Source organism: Barbatula barbatula (assembly GCF_947034865.1).
Source record: "Barbatula barbatula genome assembly, chromosome: 14".
Lineage (NCBI taxonomy): Eukaryota > Metazoa > Chordata > Actinopteri > Cypriniformes > Nemacheilidae > Barbatula > Barbatula barbatula.
In genome coordinates this window covers 16,759,567-16,779,051 of record NC_136777.1, presented here as the reverse complement: position 1 = coordinate 16,779,051, position 19,485 = coordinate 16,759,567, and the positions used below count along the sequence as shown (strand labels likewise).

The window sequence follows — 19,485 nt, the reverse complement described above, 5'->3', positions numbered from 1 at the left end:
TCCAAATGTGTGTCGCTGATTTCCCATTACCAGCTGTAGGACTGTGATGAAGCTGAAAGTAGTTTAGCGTGTAGCTCAGTGAAATGTTTACAATCTCTGAAAACCAAACACTACTCTTCCTCTTCTCTAAGTAAGGCCCCACCCCTTTTTGGCCGTATTCCTGTGGGCGGAGGTTATTAAAAACACTCGGAATAGTGACATCATGTACCCGGGAAGTAAAGGGCTTTAGTCCTATTCCAAATTTCATCTTTTTACAGTTTTTCAATGTTTAATGTAAAAAAACATAATTTTACAAAATTGCACTCTCTTTATTTTACAGATGTTTCATGTATTTGAATTCCGTTTCAGTCTAAAACTTAAAATTACAGAAAAAAACGCACATTTGCAAGACAATGGGGAAAACATGTAATGTTACTGGTAAAATGTTATTTTAGGGTTTATTATATACATAATTTTACATGATTTTTTAAAAGTGTAATTTAAGTTCAAGTGAACCATAAAGGTAACTTGATTTAACTTAAAAATTGAAGGAAGCTTTTTAACTTAAAAAGTTAGATTTATTTACAGTGTAGAGAGGTTAGGTTGACTGACTTTGTCTTTATAACAGTCATGCAATGGGTAACTTTGGAAATAAACATCAATTACGATGGAAAGCATTTGAACCTTACATGTTTGCTGGAAATACCCATACATAATATAATCCACATTCTTGCAAAATGATGACTTCATATACTATTGTTTTGTTATTAAATGAGTATTTTTTATAGGTATGTTAGTGAAGATAACCACCCTTTAGTATGTTTGGTTGTGTTAACTTGTCACAGTAACCATTCTGTTTCTGACTCTAGGTGATGTTCACCGAGGAGGATGTGAAGTTCTATTTGGCTGAGCTGGCCTTGGCTTTGGATCATCTTCATAGTCTTGGCATCATCTACCGCGATCTCAAACCCGAGAAGTAAGTGTAAACTAAGTCATGCTAAAGCTACACTCACAGTCAATTCCAACCATGTGCTCTTATTTACACTCTAGCCTACATAGACGCCCTAGATAGGGACCTTATGTCACCTTCTCCCTGCACAGCCTCAGCAGTGACCTTGTGTTGATAACCTCTGCAGGATGTTGATTGGACGTTCTGTTCAGGAGAGGAGCTTAAGTCCTGGTTTTTCAAGCGCCCATACAGTATAATCCACATCTGGATTAGAGTTGAAAGAAACTGTCATGTAATTACAGTTATAATTCAGAGGTTCAGACTGGGTGATGCAACACCGGCAGAGCTCTTTCTGTGTCCTTCCTGCAGTTACGACAGCGACTGTTTTGTGTCTCTCTGCTTGTTTCAAAGTGCTTGTCAAATGCTTTTTTTCTTTATATTTGATCGAAATGTGTACAGGCCTCAATATTGTCAGCAGGCATATGGCTCAGGGCCATTGGGAGAGGTGTTGAGCATTGTTCCTTCTTTTTTTAAACACGTCACATATTTAACTGCCAAACCTAGATTAGATTTCAAGAGTGTGAAGTTGAGTTTTTACACTGTGCCATCATTTTTCAGCAAACATGTGTTGTCATGCTTGCTGGGTAAGTTATGGTTTCAACTAAATTGGTCTAATAGTATATGCTTGTTAATGTGATATTGATACTATATAGTATATTTATATTAGTGTTGTTAAATCAATTAATCGCGATTAATCGATCCAAAATAAATGTTTGTGTTTATATATTATATGTGTATGCCGTGTATATTTTTCATTAATATGTCTATATATATAAATACAAAAACATACATCTTTTTAAGAATTAGAATGTACACATTTTAAAACATCAAAGCTGTGTGATTAGTTAGTCAATTGTTTTAATCGATTGACAGCACTGAAATAAAATATGAGAAAAGTGAACAAAATAAAGAGTGAATGTTTAGTTTCACTATACGTGTGCGTTTAATCACAGTTAACCACACGAAAAGGATGCGATTAATCGCGATTGGATTTAATCAATTGACATCCCTTATATTTATAAATAATGTAAATAATATTTAAATAGAAATGTATATACATATTTGTTATATATCAAATTTTAGACATTAAATATTCAATATAATTGTGCTGCAGATAAAAAAATACAGAATATTGTGAATATTGTTGAAAATGAGGATTAACGTGCCAACGATGGCACCAATATGGGTCAATATTACGTCTCGTGAGTAGCAAATAAAGTTATCAAAATGGTGACAGAAAGTAACATGTGGAAAGAGACACAGATTTATTTGATAAAAAGTACTAAGTGGTCACTAGGTTAAATTACATGACGTTGTTTTGACGTTGAAACAAAAGCATAAATATTGAGATATACTGTACATTGAGTTTGGCCCAAATTTTTAATAAATTTGAATCGTATAATATTGCAGGCATATACGATGGTATATCATCCATATGCAGAGCATATCCAAATCATGCTAACTCATAAGACGGCTAAGCGAGTGGGAAAATGTATTTTTTGTTGAGCCCTGATGTATGACTACTTTCCTTAATAAAATCCTTCCCTTACTCCCACTTATCGTAATGCTTCTTATATCGGTTCAAACAATAGACCAAAGGCAGACTCACCCATTTACCGAATCAGCTCTTCAGAGAGATTCATTGCTGGGGATTATGAAAGGGCGCTGAGTACGGTCAAAGAGAGAAATAGATTCCCTCATGCTGTCGTCTCAGATGACGCACGTGGATGTGCTACGAGGCATGTCTTGGTGGAGTGCTCCATATCTCATACACGCTCTCTGTTCTGAGATCTGCCAGACGTGATTGATGACCCTAACCCAACCCGAAGCACAATACAGCAGTACATTCATTACGAAACAATATCCTCAATCTTGTCAGCCCTGTTCGCTTATGAAAGCATTGAAGAAGGTAGAGCAGTGATATGACCAAAGGCTTATATGCTACTTCTTCTGAATCTTATTAGCAGGCTGAGAGAACTTTATTATAATTTCCGTCATATGCAGCTTGTACAGTGGAACCGTTCCTTTAGATGCTGCAGATAACACAAGACTATTTTATTTTAATAAGCATGTGCTAAATGTCAGATTTTATATTTACCAATGAAATTTCCTTCTTATTCTTATTTGAATATTTTCTCTGATGCACCAAAAAGATCATTTACAACAAATGAATTACAGTAGCCTAAACTGTAATGTGGAACACTTCAAACTCGTCTTTTTAGGAACAAGTTCTGCATATTCTGTGTTTTCACTTCACTTTTTATTCGCTGTTTTTGTACATGACATAAATCATCTTGCCCACACGGCTGTGCTAATTTTTACCACAGTTTTAAAAGTGTGGCCAAATCTATGCAGACTAAAACATTGTTCTTTGTGGAGCTCTAGCTGTATCTACTTTATTATGTGTTGTTATAGGAATACAATTTAATGACCTGTTTTTCATTTTCTCAGCATTCTCCTTGATGAGGAAGGCCATATAAAAGTCACAGGTGAGCAGAATTTAGTAGATTTCGACATAGACGATTTGATCATTCGATGGCAAAACACCTTTACAGAAAATACATTTACAAACACAAAAACACTAGGGACGGTTTACAAAAATCACTGAAATGATATAGAAATTTTAAATATATATATACAGTATATATATATAGATGACAAAAATTTGCCATTTTATATTTAGTAGTCTATGGACCAGATTTACACAGCTGTTTTTGCGACTGACCCTATTGCATATCACAGTACAATCGCCAGTGTTAAAAAAGTCAAATGAACTCTCACAGTGTATATTTAATCCACACTTTGAGAGTGTGCATTTGTAAGAGTTTCCTCTTCAGACGCAAACTTTATGGGAGAAAAGCATTTAAATGAATCATTCATCGTGATTTATCAAGGTTCGCGCTCATTGCACTGGCTTTATTTACCGTCCAAAAAGCCTGTTTTAAAAGTCCAGTGTGTAATTTTTGGTATGATCTATTGATAGAAATGCAATACAACGTACAAAGCTATTTCTTCAGAGGTATATAAAGAGCTTACACAATAAAGAGTTTTATTACCTTATTACTCATTCTATTACTATCTACATACACCGCGGGTCCCCTTGCACCTTGTTTTGTCAGCCATCGTAGTGTTTCGAACAAAGAGGAGGAGGGGTGGAGTGAGCAGTTGGTTGCAATTCGCAACCTTGCCACTAGATATTACTGACTGGGCCTTTAAACCCTGTGCTAATATGCGCTGCTCTTGGTAGATTACGTTGATCATTATGGGAATGAGGAATGAGATACTGTGCCTGTGTTTTTTTATGTGTGCCTGCAGAAATTTCCACTTCCATCTCCGCTTTTTAGAAATTGCGCTCTCGCTTAGCCCTGTTTAGTAAATCTGGCTCTTTGTCTCTGCAGTTGCCGTTGGTTGATATGCTACTATGTGTTGAATCTCTCAGATTTTGGCCTGAGCAAAGAGGCGATAGACAACGACAAGCGAGCGTACTCATTCTGCGGGACCATCGAGTACATGGCCCCAGAGGTGGTCAATAGACGAGGTCACACCCAAAGCGCTGACTGGTGGTCTTTTGGTGTCCTAATGGTAAGTCTCCTTGTCCACAGGATAATGTTCCTCTTTGGGATTTTCGTGCAAAATGATGGAGGACATTAGAAATGGCATTAGGCTGGGTGGTGTTTTAAATATCGCTGAACAACTGTCCTTGCTATGCCGTACTGGATATAACTCATAAACTCTGCATAAGTGCAATAGAAAAAAACTATGAATATCCACGCCTTGTTGACACTAGATGCAAGTGTATTATGTCACATGGCTACATTATGGAATATATGCAATATTAAATTACGTGACATTTTGCATTATGGAAGTGACATAAAAATGCTTAGAGAATGAATCTGTTTCGAATATTTTGAACCATCTGTTTATATTTGACTAAACTCTTGTTGATAGAGTCTAAACATCAAAATGTGTCAGTCTATGAACAAATTTTCTATTTAAAAAAAGGGAAATAAACATGCGTTATGGATGTGATTTATAAAAAAGAATGTGGTTTTTGGGAGACGACAAACTTTTAAGGATTTCTGTTAAATAAAATGCAAAATACTGATAAAATAATACCCAATTAATGGAGAAGGGATCCTTCTTTATGGGACATAAAATAGTTACTTTATTTTATTTTTCATGTTTCCATTTATGAGGAATACGTAGCGTAATGGATGTGACAATCCTGTAAATGGCACTTACAAGACAATGAAAAATCATGCACCAAAAACAAAACAAATGTTTTCTCACATGGTTGTTTGAACCACCAAATGTTAATATCTGTGCTGTCACCACAGTAAAAACCGTTGGTAAAAATCATATTTTTCATGGTAAGGTTGACATTATCACGGAATTGCCCATCATCATTACATACCATAAACACTTCGGTCTAAAAACGATTTATTGACTTGACTAGCTGGAGGACAACAGTGTGTTCTTGTTGCCAAAGATTTTTCTATTCATTCTACAAGATCAGCAACTTTATTATGGCTGTGAGCGGTGTCTGGTAATTACTTCTAGATGAGGGTACGTCCTTTGAGAATTCCCATTTCCTCAGAAGCGATTTGCTCAGCGCTATTGTTGGAGCAAATAACATTTCAAGAAGCGCTTATAAGTACGAAGTGCTCAGCCCGGAACTACATCTAACTTAAAAAAAATTTGTGATTGATGTGGAACAGTGAAAATAAAAGGATTGCAGTCTTCTTCATGCAACTGTTGTATGTGTTTTATGCAAATTGACTCGTTTGTGTTCAAGATTCTACTGATTTCACTTTTCTCCTCAGCTTTACATGATTAATAACTGTAAACTTATAATAATAATATATATATACTTCACGTTAAATAAGTACAAGTAAATGTGCGATTTTATGTTTCAACAGAGATGGCAGTATACAACAAAAGTTAGGCTTTAGTTTGCTCATTTCAAAAATATTTCCATGGTTAGTTTAAGAGCTGGACCTGATACTAAACTTCTCCACCGATACCACAGTCGATTATTCAGAGTGATATCTGCCGAAGATAAAATCCATATTATGGCTATCAATATTTCGCGTTTCAAGATCAAGATGTTTCTTAACATTTTCTATATACAGAACACAAAATCATTGCATTTTCCTGTCCTCTTTTGATTGACAGGGTTTATCAGCCCTGATCATCGCTTGTTTTTAAAAACTATTGGCCGATACGCTTATTGGTCGATATATCGGTGCATCTTATTATAGTTCATTTCAAATGGTTACTTTGAAAATGAACACAGAACAAATTTAACACTGAGCAAGTTTACATGCACAGTCTTATTAAGCCGATTATGCTTAATAAGCTGATATACTGTATGTAAGGTCATTTTGCATTTTTTATTACTAAACAGACTATCGATGATGACGTCACTGCACGCGAGAAACCCGGCAAGTCTCAAACTTCCGTGGTTTTCTGCATAGCCGGTTTATTACTCTGCATGTAAACACGTGAAAACAAGTTTCTTTTTAAGCAAATTTTATATAGATGGCCGTTTATTTTAACAGCGAGCACATGCAGATGTGACGTTTCAGCGTGCGCTGTTACTGTGAAGAGATGCTGAATATACCTCTGATTTTATCACCCCAAATAAACCTGGTAGACCAAAGCCTGATGCTTCTATTTCTGTCCCCAGTTTGAAATGCTTACTGGATCCCTGCCATTTCAAGGCAAAGATCGCAAAGAGACGATGGCACTTATTCTCAAGTAAGTATTGCCTGCTGATCTTAAATTTGTGTGTTTTCTGACAGGCTTGTTTTTTCTTTCAGAATGAGCGATTTTTTAATTCTGAATTTGTCCTCCTCAGTGGTTTCCTGTCAAGATGATTTGTGATGTTGTGGTTTTGCATTACAGACTACAAAGATAACAACAGATTTAATCATTTATTTTGTCTTTCACAGGGCAAAACTTGGCATGCCTCAGTTCTTAAGCCCAGAAGTCCAGAGTTTGTTGCGGGCTCTCTTTAAAAGAAACCCTTCCAATAGATTAGGTAGGTTATGGTTCCGTTAAACACGAAACGCTGCTTTTACCCGACAGGGTTGAAACCAATGTAATAGAGTTTGCTACTTCAAGGGTCAGTTCATCGATAAAGGGAAAAATTCATGCGAAAAGTCTAATGTCATTCCGAACCTGCATCATCTTCTGCCGAACACAAAAAAGAGATGTTGACCTTCATTGTTTAGAGATATTTCTGAAGAAAGAGGCATATACAGGTTTTGAATGACATGAATGATGAGAGACTTGTTTGGCTTAAAGCTGATGTGCCAGCTCAGCCAAGCTGGTGTTAAGTTCTCTCAGACATCCAAGACCAGCAAATCACTTCCTGGTATCTTTTTAAAACAAGGAATGAACTATTTGAAATGCTCAACGAAAGAGATGTTGTTCTCGTGTCAGTGATATCTCTTTTAGTAACAATGTCTAAAGCCTTTCTGCATTGTTCTTCTGACAGCAGTGGTTGGGGAAGAATCTCACCTGAGTCAAAGTAGATGATTTCCTGGGCGCAGTCAGGCTTCCAGACGCCGCTACGAAGTGTTTTTTCAAAACTGAGATTGAATTTAGCTGGATGAATCATTTTATCTATAATGTATAAGGCACAGATGAATGCCTCTGAGACCTTGTGTTGACTGTGGCTTAATATCCCTCTGTCCCAGATTGACCGTATACATCCACAGCCAGATTCACTCGTGAGTGCTGTCAGGTTTCATGCATGATGTTGTGGTCGGGCAATGGGGCGTAATCGCAAGCTAGCTGGTTTTCGTTCGTGGTTTAGTTAGCGATATGATTTATGTATGGAAATCAAAAAATCCTTCCAGGACCAATACTGCTTAGAAAGTGGGTTATGGCTGTTAGAAAGGTTAGCTACAGCAAGCAGGATGGGACGCGGGGGCCATTTCTCAATTCTAAGAACGTAAAGAACGGCAGCCCCATAGGAACAAACTTCTGGGACTTCAAGTGGCTTCAGAACGCGCAAGTTTGTATTCGGTACAAACTACTTTTATGCATTCTCTGTTCTTGTGTTCTTGATTTGATACTACGATAAGGTGAGCGAGAACACACGGACACAAGACCGCTGAAGGACGCATATTGAGAAACGGCCAAGGTGTCAGAGAATATTAGTAAAGGGGTTTGCAACACTCGTTTGACTCACTGACATACAGACATAATAGTTTTTTATGTGACAAGTGTGTTTGATGAGATTCTGTACAGAATAAATAAATATGTCCATGCAACACATTATATCACTGGATGTTTGTCTTTATTTTGTTGATTAGGCGCAGGACCCGATGGAGTGGAAGAAATCAAACGACATATTTTCTTCGCAACAATAGACTGGAATGTAAGTTACATTTCTTTTCTATGCTGATGGTAAGGAATTCATATTTTCCTTGGCAACAAGACATTTTTCAAGACAAAACACATTATTTAATAAATTCAGAGTTGTTTTACCGGAGAACTGTCATGATTCTGCCTTCTCTTGTCTTGATTTTCTGGTCTAGGGGCAGAATCGTGACAGACTCACGTGTTTTATGTGGAGAGAAGCATGTTATTGTCAATCTGGAGTTAATATGCATTCTCTCCAGTCTCGTCATTTGGCCCCGCCCCTCTCGTTCCTAGTATAGCTTTCCTCCTGTGTCTCATTACCCATTAAATTGTTCTGTCTTAATGGTTAACAGAAGTTGTACAGACGAGAAATCAAGCCTCCGTTTAAACCAGCAGTGGGCCGACCGGAGGACACCTTCCATTTTGATCGGGAGTTCACATCTCGCACACCAACAGGTGACTGACGTTGCTTTTCAGACGACTTTTATATTGCACACGTAACTCTCATACGGTATTTTATTAGACGTCTGGGTGAAATAAGCCATCATTGTTCCTTTTGAATTGATCGCTTTCATGCATCACACACAATGAGACTCCACGTGAGAGGGGCTATAGCCGCTCTTACATAACCGTGTGTGTCCAGCAAACACATCGAGAGTGAAAAAACAAATTACAGTGAGCTGTTATTGCCCGACCTGTTTACCAGAAACCATCAGGCGCAGCCACACAGTGGGCAAAGTCAATTCATCCCGCCATCGATTGTTAGTTTCCATTCAAAGAAAGACTCTGCTGCCTTTCTAAATAGACTTGTGTCTCTGTGTGTCTACAGACTCGCCTGGCGTTCCTCCCAGCGCAAACGCTCACCAGCTCTTTCGTGGCTTCAGCTTTGTGGCCTCTAACCTGGATCAGGAACAGCCTCTGACCGAGACCAAACTGCATTTGGTTAATCCTATTGTACAGGTGAGGAGGACTCTCCAGTGGTTCTGAGTTCGTCCATAATACATCTGTAATATCCTCTTCTTATGACTCATGAATGAACATTCACTCTGTCCTTCTCAGATCCCCATTTTCAGTCTTGTTATAATAAACAGCAGTTTGTAAATACACCTTAGCGACCCGTTCCTCCACAACACCCTAGCAACTAAAACAAAAACCTGGCAACTGCCTGGTGTGTTTTTTGATGCATGCTTGTTGTGTTTTTAATACAAATAATGTAACTATCAATTAAAAAGATTCTCATATATTCTATATAAAGTGGAAATGATTCACTAGAAGTATAGCGAACTATTGCGGTCTTTAGTCAACCTACCCCAAACTGTTTTCTAGATTCACTTCACCCAAAAATTAAGATTCTGTCATCGTTTCCTCACCTTCGAGTTGTTTCAAATCTGTATAAATGTCTTTGTTTTGATGAACACAGGGAAAGATATTTGGAAGAATGCTTATAAGCAAACAGATCTTGCCCCCACTTCTATGATGAGTCAATGGGGGGAAAAAATCTGTCTGGTTACAATCATAAGCTTCTCTGTGTTCATCAGAACAAAGACAATTATACAGATTTGGAACAACTCGAAGGTGAGGAAACGATGACAGAATTTTTATTTTATCACTTTAACCTCCGGCCGGCTTTACACACAGTCGATTCGGGCCTGTTCCTCAGGGAACCGCAGCCGAGTGGCACAAATAAACACAAAGAAGATCTTACATAAGCTAAACTAATTCCGCCAGAGGTTTGGCACCTGAAGAAAGGTTTTATTGAAGTAGCTGGCAGCAAAGAGGATGAGACCTATTGATCGGTCCGAGCATGCTGGTTCCCGTGTACCTGACACAAACAGATATGCAGCGCTGTTTAATCTGATGTGATGTTTACACACAGCCTACGATATTAAGTTACAATGTTGGCTCTCATGAACATGCATGACTGCTGCTATGTGTGGAAGGATCGCTGAACCTGTGCTGTGAAATGCTTTTGGTTTCGGGAGACATTTAAGTCACCTGATGATGCTGACGGATTATGGCATCCGTGCCACGTGTCTGTTTCATATTAGCATTTGTTTCCGCGCACTGATGCGGACCACTCGGAACAATGCAAAAATAGGTAACCAAAAAACTGTGATAGCATCTTAATGAACGTGCTGGATTTACTTGATTTATTAAATCCAACCAATCAAGTTAAAACAAATCTGTTCTAAACTTAATTATGTGACATTTATGTGATACTGGTCCAGACTAGAGTTTTATTTTGAAAAACGTATTGTTTTTCAATCTTGCATCATTTTGACGTATTTATTCAGTGTGCAATCACAATTTGAGATTTTTTCAAAAGAAACATTTTGGCTTGGAATTTCTTTAGCTACCTAACACTATAAAAACGTAACATAATAAAAAACATGAGTTATCTGATTTGTTTTTCAAATAAACTCTTTATGAACAAGGCAAAGACAATAATCGATTTTTTTACAAATGTTCACATAAATGACAGTTTAAAACCCCCAGGTCACATAAAAAAAATATTTCATTTTTTTATTGATGCTTAGAACAGGAACATGACAAAGGAGAACAGGAACATAACAAAGGAGAAAGTATACATCACATAATATCAACCAAAAAAATATAATCATATACAAATGGACTGTTTAGCCATTATGCCTCATCTTTGTGTGGTTTCATCTGAGAAGTGTCTGGGTCTTAAAACAAGGGAAGAAATTCTGAAGAATGTTTGCTACAATACAGCTTTGACTTGCATGGTATGGAAAAATACTATGGACGTGAAATGGTGGCAGAAACCTGCTTGTTATTAAATATGACAAACATTTGTTATGACCTCTGTCTCTCAAAAGCAACTTGCTATTTACTTCATTTACCATTTGTTTATACAATCCTTGAAAATGTCTTACATGTTGTTGTTGTTGTGTAAGCTGTTTATTTGGACATTATTTGACGGTACATTCAGTGATTATTATTGTAACCATCTTCATGTAAAAACAGTGGTATTTCGATTACATCCACTTCGTCTACGATAAGAAACGCGAACGTGATCTCCTCCATTGTTCACGTTTACATCGACAAAACAGGGAAATTCAGAAAGTGTCCGACTTCAGAGGTTTTTTTTACCCCTCCCCTTACTGCAGCTGCCTACTCTCGCCTACATTACAGGCGAGGCAAGGCGCATCTCAAACAAGCCTATTGATATGACAGGAAGTGACATCATAGCAATGCAAAACACAAACTATTCCCACACACTATTTTAAGCATATTTCTCACAGTATGTATTCTCTTTTCAACATCGGCAAGGATTTTGTAAACTGCTAAAGAGAGGCTGTTAGTTGTGACATACTGCAGTTGGTCATACTTTATTTCACAATGTAAAATAGTCATTTACAGTCGACCCAAAAAGTATTTGGACAAAGCGAGCAAATCTGCGAAAGTAAAGTATGTTGTTGTCTTATTTTCAGCAGCTTCATGGCAACAACATTCATTTCACTGATGGTTTTGAGTTAAAGGAAGACATCGGTATAGGGGCGTATTCAGTGTGCAAGCGTTGTGTCCACAGGATCACCAGTGTGGAGTACGCTGTTAAAGTGAGTAATCTCCAAAAACACTGCTTTTCAACCAATGTTGTTGTTTGTTTAACAGTGTTATTTAATGAACATCACAGGCAGTGTATGTTTTATTAGATGAATTGCTGAAGAAGACGACGTCACTCATTGTCAATGTTTGCTGTATCAGAAGCTACTGTGACTGACTCACCTCGTTTCAGATTATTGACAGAGCTAAGAAGGACCCGTCTGAAGAGATTGAGATTCTGCTGCGATACGGCCAGCACCCAAACATCATTACTCTAAAAGATGTGAGTCACGGCCTGAGATTTATAAACCATAAGCTTCAGATATGTCCAGATCTATGTACTGTGTTGTTGAGCATTAGGATGACAGAATGTCTTAGCTTTCTGATGAATCTTTATTACCACAAAATGAATAAATGCATTCTCATTTGTATGTTGCTTTGGATAAAGGCACTGGCCTAATATATAAATGTAAATTATGCAGCAAATAGATTCCTTGACATTTTCGGTGGTTGTTTGTATTCTAAACTGCGGTCTCACCATCTTAACCTGCATTATCAGTGAGCCAGTGTCACGACTTCTCTCTGTTCTCCTGATGTCTGTGAATCACAGATACGTGAGTGACGTGCTGTGTGCTACAGGTGTACGATGACGGGAAGTTTGTGTATCTGGTGATGGAGCTGATGAGAGGAGGAGAGCTGCTGGACCGGATCCTGAGACAGAAGTGCTTCTCAGAACGAGAGGCTTCCGCTGTGCTCTGTACCATCACCAAAACTGTGGAGTATCTGCATTCACAGGGGGTCAGTGTGCACACCAGCTCACGCTTAACAGAATTTGTAAATGGTTATATGATATGCCACTAAACCCATTAGGCTTTGATAATAGAAGTCCGATTATAATCTCACTCTGTCTGCTCTTGTCCAGGTCGTGCATCGAGATCTAAAGCCCAGTAACATCTTGTATGTCGATGAGACCGGCGACCCAGAATCAATCAGGATCTGTGATTTTGGTTTTGCCAAACAGTTACGAGCAGAAAACGGGCTTCTCATGACGCCCTGCTACACTGCTAACTTTGTGGCACCAGAGGTACCTTATGAGCCATTTGAATTATAATAATAAACAAATACAAATTTTGTCATTGTATGTCAATGTCAATTTTTCTCATATATGATATGTAGGTCAACAATATTCTAGAAGAAGGTTCATTTATTCACTGCTTAAAATGCGGAAATAACTAAAACAAATGTAATATCGAAAAATATGTTTTTCAAACCTCCGTACAGACGGCAGAGCCTCGAGTGGATTATTGCTTTTGTAAAATAGTGTCAACAGCAATACATTAAAAGAATATGAACGTATAGTAATTAGTTTACATGTATTTTTGTAATACGTTTCTTATATGGCATGATCATTTGCTGCCAGCCCTTTACAGTTACCAAGCAACGGCAGCTTGGTGTTTTAATATAGAATATGTGATAAACATTTATACTCTCACGTTTACGATGACGCTCTGTGATTCATGCAGGTCTTGAAGAAACAGGGTTATGACGCTGCCTGTGACATCTGGAGTCTAGGAATCTTACTGTATACCATGCTGGCAGGGTAAGAGGACACGTTTTGGAACTGGATATATGTTTATATCACACATGATAATATATATGGTGATATACACCGACACATGTTTCTCATGATCTAAAAAAACTTCTAAATATAAAATATTTAAGTTCATGGTTTAGATAAATTATTTTACCAGAAACTGTGTGTACATGTGAATTTCATTGCACACACACGCACACTAAAGTTAAAACAACTATTGTAATAAATGAAAGTCAGCCATTAATGTCCATTAATGACATTTTAACACTTTTACTTTCATTGTTTTGATTTATAATAAACAACAAACTTTTATCTGATAGTTCAGGCCTACAGAACGACACCACAATAGAGTTAATACCCCACTTTCAAGAGCAGTGAAGAGCAAGGTTATCTTTTTAAATGGGAAAGCTAAAACTGAAATAAAAATTAATTGTATTTTTACAGGCATATAGAAAAACAAACAAATACAAACGACAAAATTAAAGAGAAAATTAAACTAAAAAGCATAAAAGCTAATGTAAAACAATAAAAAAATTACAATAAATCTGAAAACTAAACCGTGATAACTGCGGTGAAAAGAAGATTAGCCATTCAAAAAAAATAATTTCCATTAACAGAAACAATATAGTTTATTGCTCACATCATAAAATGAAAACATGCCCATTATGGATGGTGGATCTGTTCCAAGAGTCACATGTGCACACTCTGAAATGTTTTCTTATGTTAAACGTCTCAATCTGATGCATGATGTTTCCTCTACAGCAACCATTACGTGAGTTTTCTTCAAGTGAAAATGAAAGTGGGCCTATCGGTTCAGTATTTCAACCCTTAATTGTCCTCGTTTTCTACAGAGTTATGTGTGGCCTATCCGGGATGAATAGAAACAAACCAAAACGCGGTTTAGATCATCTTCCATTGCCCTGATAACTTCTAATATCTGGAGCGGAGAGGATTACTAGTGTACGAGGTCAAGTCCCCACTAGACAGAATAATTGTACAGATGGGATTACTCTTCATTTAATGTTCCTGGATATGGATTGAGCTTTAATCCTCGCTTAAATCAGGACATTTGAAAAAAAATCCGTCTCTTCCACTTCCAATAGTGTATGTGTACTCTAAAAATAACTTGTGAAAATGGGGATGTTGCAAATTAAGGCACTCTCTTTCTTTCTGTTCTCATTTGAAAGGGCACATTGACTGATTCTTTCACACATTCAGCACTCGTTCTGTCCCACAGATTCACGCCCTTCGCCAACGGCCCTGACGACACACCGGAGGAGATCTTGGCACGCATCGGCAGCGGGAAATTTGCCTTGTCAGGAGGCAACTGGGACACCGTGTCGGATGCAGCTAAAGTCAGTTTTCTTCTGTCTCTTGGGTATCATGATGGCTGGGCGGTATAGCTCAAATAATCTTGATGTTATTCACCCTTGTGTCACACTGTGATTGCTCTAAAATAGCTTGAAAGCCTTTTTAGTCTGAGGACCATAACTTTGATTTTAAGAAGTAGTGTGACATTTTTGATTCACGATGTTACTGAATCATTGCAGTTTCAAATCAATTGATTCAAATAGACAATTTGAAGATTGTTAAACTAGACTTTTATAAGCTAAATAGAAAACACATTAAAGGGACCAAAAAGGAAAATGCTGTTGTCATTTCCTCACCCTCAGATTGATCTAAACCTGTATAGCTTCATTTGTTCTGCTGAACACCAACGAAGATATTTGGAACAATGTGAGTAACCAAAGAGACGTCGCCCCCCATTTACTACCACAGTAGGGAAAATTAATCTGGATCTGTTTGGTTACAGACATTTACAGACACATCCACTGGGTAGTAAATGATGACAGATTTTCATTTTTGGGTAAATCATGCCTTTAAAATGTTTAGTTTAGTATCACCAGCAAAAAACATTGTTAATATATTGTGATTATTCATTGCAGTGACTATCGTCCAGTTGTATTTTAACACAGATTTATAATAGAAACCTACATGATGCATGTTTACAATTTTAATCTAAATCTGTTTCATAGACAACTTGAAACAAGATTAGAATGTAATTTTTGGGCATGTTTAAACAGGATATTGTCACTAAAATGCTCCACGTGGACCCTCACCAGAGGCTGACAGCACCACTGGTTCTCAGACATCCGTGGATTGTGAATGGAGATCAGTTATCTCAGAGTCAGCTGATCAGACAGGACGCTCTGCTGGTGAAGGTAATGTCATTTATTATTTTTGTTGTCATAAATAAAGGACACCGGAAAGGGCACGCGCCAAATGCGATGCCAAGGACTTCGTAAGGATAAAGGTGTTTTCTCAGATTCTGCATTTACTAACAAAGACTAGCATCACCACCTAATGTCTACCAGTAACATTGCACCTTCCATGGTGGATTTAGTGGGAGTTCTGTCATATTGTACTCACCCTCACGCTCTTGTCATATTAAACCTTTGTGACTTTCTGTCTCCTGCAGATCACCAAAGAAGATATTTTGAAGAAAGTTGTTCGTTCACCTGCATTGTTTTTTGTGTGTTCACAATAGAGGGTGAATGGGGGCTGATGCTGTTTGGCTACCAACTTTCTTCAAAATATCTACAGTACTTTTGTATTTCGCGAAAAAGTAATACATGTTTAAAATGACAAGAGGGTGAGTAAATTATGACATCATTTTCATTTTTGGGTGAACTATCCCTTTAAATGCGGGGTTCATGACTTAAAATCCATTTTAAAATCAACTGCCTCTGACTATAAATACCATGTGGATGTTCAGCTAACATGATCAAGCGAATACTTCTCACTTTACTCCGTAACAGGGAGATTTTCTCTCGTCGAATAATTCAGCTTATATTGATGCTTTATAATGCACATTGCTTTGACTGATTATATTCTGAAATAACATATGATATCATTTCCTAGGGGGCGATGGCTGCCACATACTCTGCTTTGAATCGATCACCGCAGGCCCCAAAACTGGAGCCAGTCCTCTCCTCCGGTCTGGCTCAGAGAAGAGGCATGAAGAGACTCACATCCACTCGTCTATAGCATCGAGTCCAGACACAGGAGCGGCTGTACCTTCCAGCCATTTGAGTCAAAGTGTCCATGACACCAGAGGACCAGCAGAGCACCTGGAGTGTCAGACCGATCGGATCTGCAAAGTGTCAGGCCTGATGTCAGGAGATCCAGGTGCATGGCTGTCATTCTTATAAAGTGGTTTTCATTTTTAACTGTGGATCAGATGTAATTGACCCTTCGCAATCAGTTTGATTGACAGGCGATCTGACCAATCATAACACCGATGTTATGTGCCCCCGTGACTGACCGCCATTTTGTCCGACAAACTTGCCGTAGTAGAGTTTTGGTGATTAATATGAAAAAATTGCTTTTTAATGAATGTAATAGTAAACAGAGAGATATATACCCTGCTTTAATGGACGTTCACACTATAATGATAAACGATAACTCATTCTAAAAGAAGGAGAAAAGCCGAGTTCACATGACAACTATACAAGATACAAGACTCAATATTGTTGGAATCATTACAAATTGCAGACGGAAGCGTTCGGAAAATGGTGATATAATACTTATTCATATATTGCATATTACAAGTATGAGCAAGCTTGTAAGATGTGCTTTGCGTCCCTGTGATGTGACGGGCGCACCTTCAGCCTTCAGAGAGCTGCAGACATTTTAAAGCAAAGACGTTTCCAGCAATGAAGTCGTAAAGCAACAGCTCTACTGTGTTTGTTGCATTTAACACAGATAAAGATTAAGACACTGATGGACTGCTCTTCTGGACTGAACTCAAATTTAAAAGTTTACTTGAGTTTTCACAAAGAAGGATCACGGCCGAACAAAACTTTGCCTGCAGATACTCTCTCTCTAAAATTGCCATTACTACAAATTTCAGAGCAAATATAAAAACGTATTACACCACATTTAGGTTAGCTATACATCCATTTGTGTGACAGTAGCCTTATGCTTCACACGAGTTTGGAATTAATGTATCTGCTGTGTGGATGCAGGAATAATAATTATTATAGTATGTATATTGCGACCATTCTGTCTGAAATCAGCGTTTCATTTTTCCAGAAATTCATCACCATTTCCCAATGGAGTGCGTAAATTTACACTGGGACAAATGGCTTATGCTGAAAACTTGTCGAACATCGCAAAAACCCTCCCCCCTTCGTTCCTGTTGCTAAGGGTCAGTTGTTCAGTTTGAGCCATGTAGACGTTGGGGTTGCACTGGATTACTAGTCGATTAGTTGATAATTCAGTTAGTATCAACCCAGTCTGAAGGCAGATTGTGACGTAGACACGAAATTTGAAGTTTATTAATTCGTGTTCATGAACAGGAATATCCCCATTTTTTTCGTGTCCGTGAGCACGACTTTCAATATATACGGACTTTGTGTGTATTTACATTTATGAGCTGATGGCTAATAGAAGTCGTACATATTTTAGGATGTGGATAAACAACACCTTATTTCATCCCAAACCCTAAAATCACAGCCGCAAAGGCTAATTTGGCTAAAAACGCGAGTTTGACGAGTTGGCAAACCACCTAAATGGCTCCCCTAGCCCCGCCCCTAAACCTAACATTACAGGGGAAAAGTCAAATCATAACAAAACATGAATTACCATCAGATTGTGTCTATATGTTTATACACATGAAAGATACAGCTTAACTTATGAATACGTCGTGCTGGGTGATATGAAAAAAGAGGGATATTCGTGTCAGTTAACACGAATTAATAGATTACAGTGACAATGTCACGAGTTCCTGTGAGACTGTTGTAAATATACAAGATCTTCTTGACTAGTCGACTTGTAAAAAGGAATACTTGTGCAAACCTTAAACGTCAGCAGCTCAAAGCTGTTCATGGTGACAGCTCTGCGCCTTTATGTCGGCATTATTAGCATTGTTTGAACATGCATGGCATGTACATTTTCTCTATGCTAATAAAAGCACAAAGATCATCTAGAGCCTTTTATTGCTTTTTTATTTGTATTTGTTTGATTTTTCCTTGGCCATGTAATGGGTACAGGTAATCGTCTGGGGAATATTTTTTGTACAAAAACAGATGTTTCAATAGTAAACCGAATCTGTTTTTTATCTCATGTATTTGGACTGAACTTTTTTTTAATTTATTTGTTGATATGCCTGTTTATCTGTGTATTCATATATTTGTTTATTTTAAATATATCTGCTATGTTTATTTGACTAATTCTTGTTTTGAAGTGACCTTCATGCATAAATACGAAAGCTAAACAAGTGCCACACCTTTGCACTAGACTTGGTAAATAAGATGAAGACTTTTAAAAACGAATATGTGCATGTACTTTCCTGGACAGCATTTGTACAGTACATTGACTGTGTGTGTTTAGTCCCTGGATCTGGAAATCACGACTAAATTTAGGAAACTTGAATAATTCTCCTCACAAAACAGGCTGCTAACCATGAAACAAGTTTATGGATATTTAGATGAATTATATTTGCATGCCATAGACATTTGTAGCAGCCTCTAAAACATGAAAGAATCTTTATTTTGATAAAGTGACGCTCAGAAACAGCCCGATATTTTTGTAAGATTATGACGACATTCAGCCAAACAATGTGTTGCTGGTGTGGCTTATTTTTGTTTAAATGAATTGATGAGTTTTTGCTGCTGATCTTTACAGAAATCACATGTGTTTTAGAGGAACGGATTTATTTCATAACAATTCATCATGTGTAAAGTTTTGGCAGTCACATCCAACTTCAGTGTTATTGGGATCAATCCTTCCTAGAAAAAACATAATTTTTGCTATACGTTGGCTTGCATACCAAATGTTTGTAAATAAACAGCACTGGTTAAAAAACTTTTCATTTGATGTGATTAAATCAATATGTTGGGGTAGTTTGAGGGTCTTATTCCACTTACATACTTTATTTTTTGTAATTTTGTTTAATTAT

At 37.5% G+C, this 19,485-nt stretch overlaps 1 protein-coding gene across 1 annotated transcript in view; it reads left to right on the top strand.

The window, feature by feature from the left end:
- Positions 1-19,385, top strand: part of rps6ka2 (ribosomal protein S6 kinase, polypeptide 2) — a 35,196-nt gene extending 15,811 nt beyond the window's left edge. The window contains exons 6-21 of the mRNA XM_079472488.1: positions 849-955; positions 3,440-3,477; positions 4,428-4,570; positions 6,678-6,748; positions 6,943-7,031; positions 8,314-8,378; positions 8,716-8,818; positions 9,192-9,322; positions 11,818-11,943; positions 12,123-12,212; positions 12,569-12,727; positions 12,852-13,013; positions 13,453-13,529; positions 14,761-14,878; positions 15,608-15,745; positions 16,446-19,385. Coding sequence (XP_079328614.1) covers positions 849-955; positions 3,440-3,477; positions 4,428-4,570; positions 6,678-6,748; positions 6,943-7,031; positions 8,314-8,378; positions 8,716-8,818; positions 9,192-9,322; positions 11,818-11,943; positions 12,123-12,212; positions 12,569-12,727; positions 12,852-13,013; positions 13,453-13,529; positions 14,761-14,878; positions 15,608-15,745; positions 16,446-16,571 — 1,743 coding nt within the window. The 3' untranslated portion in view covers positions 16,572-19,385. The remainder of the gene's footprint in view (positions 1-848; positions 956-3,439; positions 3,478-4,427; positions 4,571-6,677; positions 6,749-6,942; positions 7,032-8,313; positions 8,379-8,715; positions 8,819-9,191; positions 9,323-11,817; positions 11,944-12,122; positions 12,213-12,568; positions 12,728-12,851; positions 13,014-13,452; positions 13,530-14,760; positions 14,879-15,607; positions 15,746-16,445) is intronic.
- Positions 19,386-19,485: the final 100 nt, after the last annotated feature.